We start from the raw sequence: 2,500 nt of genomic DNA, 5'->3' as shown, positions 1-2,500 counted from the left end.
GGGTTAAGTAAACATATTGATTATTTACACAGACTGTTTCAAAACATGTAATATGTAATAATTGGTAACTTGCCATCTGAAAAGAAGCCAAAATGTGAAAAATAAAGAAACATGGTGCCACTCCGTGGGACTGAACCTCAAACCACATGGTTGCAAAGCAGGCTTCTTAACCGCACAGCCATGTCTGCTCCTCTACCCATATAATATAACATCATTCTGTTTCTGCTTTCTACTTTCTATGGTGATATGAATTGGATGGATCAACAGGATTCAATGGATTGGATGTCCAGATCTTACTTCAGTGTTTCAATGCAATGGAGGAAATGCATTTGATCATATATATGACTTGGGTGTAAACCACAACAAGAGGACTGATCATCTATCCACTTTTAATGCTGAATATGAAAAAGTGAAAGAGAAAATGCTTTTTTTCTTGATTTATCACATTTGCATTGATAGCTAAATTTATTATGTACTCCTATATATGTCAAATATTTTTATTTGATTTTTCAGCATCATTTATATCCATATAGTTTATTATAATACTTGTATTATAGATATTTTTCAATGCATCTTAGAAGTAGTCCATTTCAAATATCATGCACCACACTCACACATACAAACAAAAAATAATTTTTCATTTTCTTTTTTAAAGATGTGGAACGTGCTTATGGTATTTCATCCAAGCCAAGCAGTAAGTATAATTAATGCCATTACTTTCAGAATTATATATATACAATTAATATATATATAATAGTAATATGTACACTACACACACCCAAACACATGCACGTACACACACGTACACACATGAACACACACATACACACACACACACACACACACACACACACACACACACACACACACACAAATGTTGAAAGAGAAGAATGAAAAAGTTTGGTATAATTTAATTTTATGTTACGCATATTTCATTATAAAATTGATGTCACAAAAGTTTACATGTTGAAAAATGTATAGAACCTCTGTCTATAATTCTTCAAAGATTTTAAAATAATATTAAAAGGAGTGAGAACAAGTTTGAGAAAATACATATATTTATGTATATACATGTACACACATACATATGTACACATATATATCTATACTTGTGTGTGTACAAAAAATCAAAATGAGCAACACGGATTTTAAAGATGATTGCAGTACGCACGTTTCATGCTACTCCATTTATTTAAGTAATGCGAGCATTACATTAAATGCAATATGTAGAGCAATCTTTAGATGCACAAGAATGCAGAAAATTACAGTAGAATAGACATATTATATTATAATTTCTAGCTTCTAGCCATTATCAATGGGAAATATCAAAGAGAGACCTAACCAGGCCATGACTTTAACACAGCTAGCCTTGGCTATGTCAAGATGGATTTTTATGTATTCTTCTTCCCACTTGGATTTTAAATGTTGCCACAATTATAATACGTCTATTCTACTGTAATTTTCTACATTCTTGTGCAGCTGAAGATTGCTCTACATATTGCATTTAATGTAATGCTTGCATTACTTAAATAAATGGAGTAGCATGAAACGTGTGTACTGCAATCATCTTTAAAATCCGTGTTGCTTATTTTGATTTTTTGATCACCTTGCTTTTAGAATGGTTTTTGGATAATACCATACTATATTCTGGTGCCTTAACATAAGTACCATATTCATTTTTGAATCTAAATCTAAATCTTGTGTGTGTACATATAAATATAAACAAACTCTTGTTTGTTTTTATTAGAAGCATTAAACTGAGTATTCTATGATACAAACAAGAAGTTGATGTGTTTCGAATGCAGTATTGCCGTTTGAACAACAGAAATAATGGGTAAATACCTTTACAAGGCAAAAAAAGTTGTCAACAAACTGCGTTTGAAAAAGTATCGACTTTTGTTTGTATCATACAATGTGTGTGTGTGTGTGTGTATTACTGTAATATCTGCACCAAGCATAAGCTAAATTTAGGCATTAGCTAAATTTATATTTGTAACATATTTCAAACACAAAAGGCAAATTCATGGCAGTTACCAGGGAGAAAAAATTCTGTTATGGTAAAAAAAAAGGTGTAAAAACACCATATCTGTCCAGTGCTGTCACCTGTCAGATTCTCAGACATGGAGGTTTCTAGCTTCTAGCCATTATCAATGGGAATTATCGAAGAGAGACAACTCTGCACAGACCTAATCAGGCCATGGCTTTAACTAAAACACAGTCAACAATTACTGATGTGTGCCAGAAGACCACCAAGTTCATGAAGATTACAATAATATTAGCGCCAAGCAGTATTTAGATCATCATCATCATCATCATCGTTTAACGTCCGCTTTCCATGCTAGCATGGGTTGGACGATTTGACTGAGGACTGGTGAAACCGGATGGCAACACCAGGCTCCAGTCTGATTTGGCAGAGTTTCTACAGCTGGATGCCCTTCCTAACGCCAACCACTCAGAGAGTGTAGTGGGTGCTTTTACGTGTCACCCGCACGAAAACGGC

General features: G+C 33.6%; 1 protein-coding gene across 1 annotated transcript in view; it reads left to right on the top strand.

The window, feature by feature from the left end:
* LOC106880794 (uncharacterized) overlaps nt 1-2,500 on the top strand; it is a 57,500-nt gene that overhangs the window by 18,983 nt on the left and 36,017 nt on the right. The window contains exon 5 of the mRNA XM_052968047.1: nt 656-694. Coding sequence (XP_052824007.1) covers nt 656-694 — 39 coding nt within the window. The remainder of the gene's footprint in view (nt 1-655; nt 695-2,500) is intronic.

This window comes from Octopus bimaculoides, chromosome 5, assembly GCF_001194135.2.
Source record: "Octopus bimaculoides isolate UCB-OBI-ISO-001 chromosome 5, ASM119413v2, whole genome shotgun sequence".
Classification (NCBI taxonomy): Eukaryota; Metazoa; Mollusca; class Cephalopoda; order Octopoda; family Octopodidae; genus Octopus; species Octopus bimaculoides.
The sequence above is the reverse complement of the archived record's forward strand: the minus strand, read 5'-3'. Positions and strand labels throughout refer to the sequence as shown.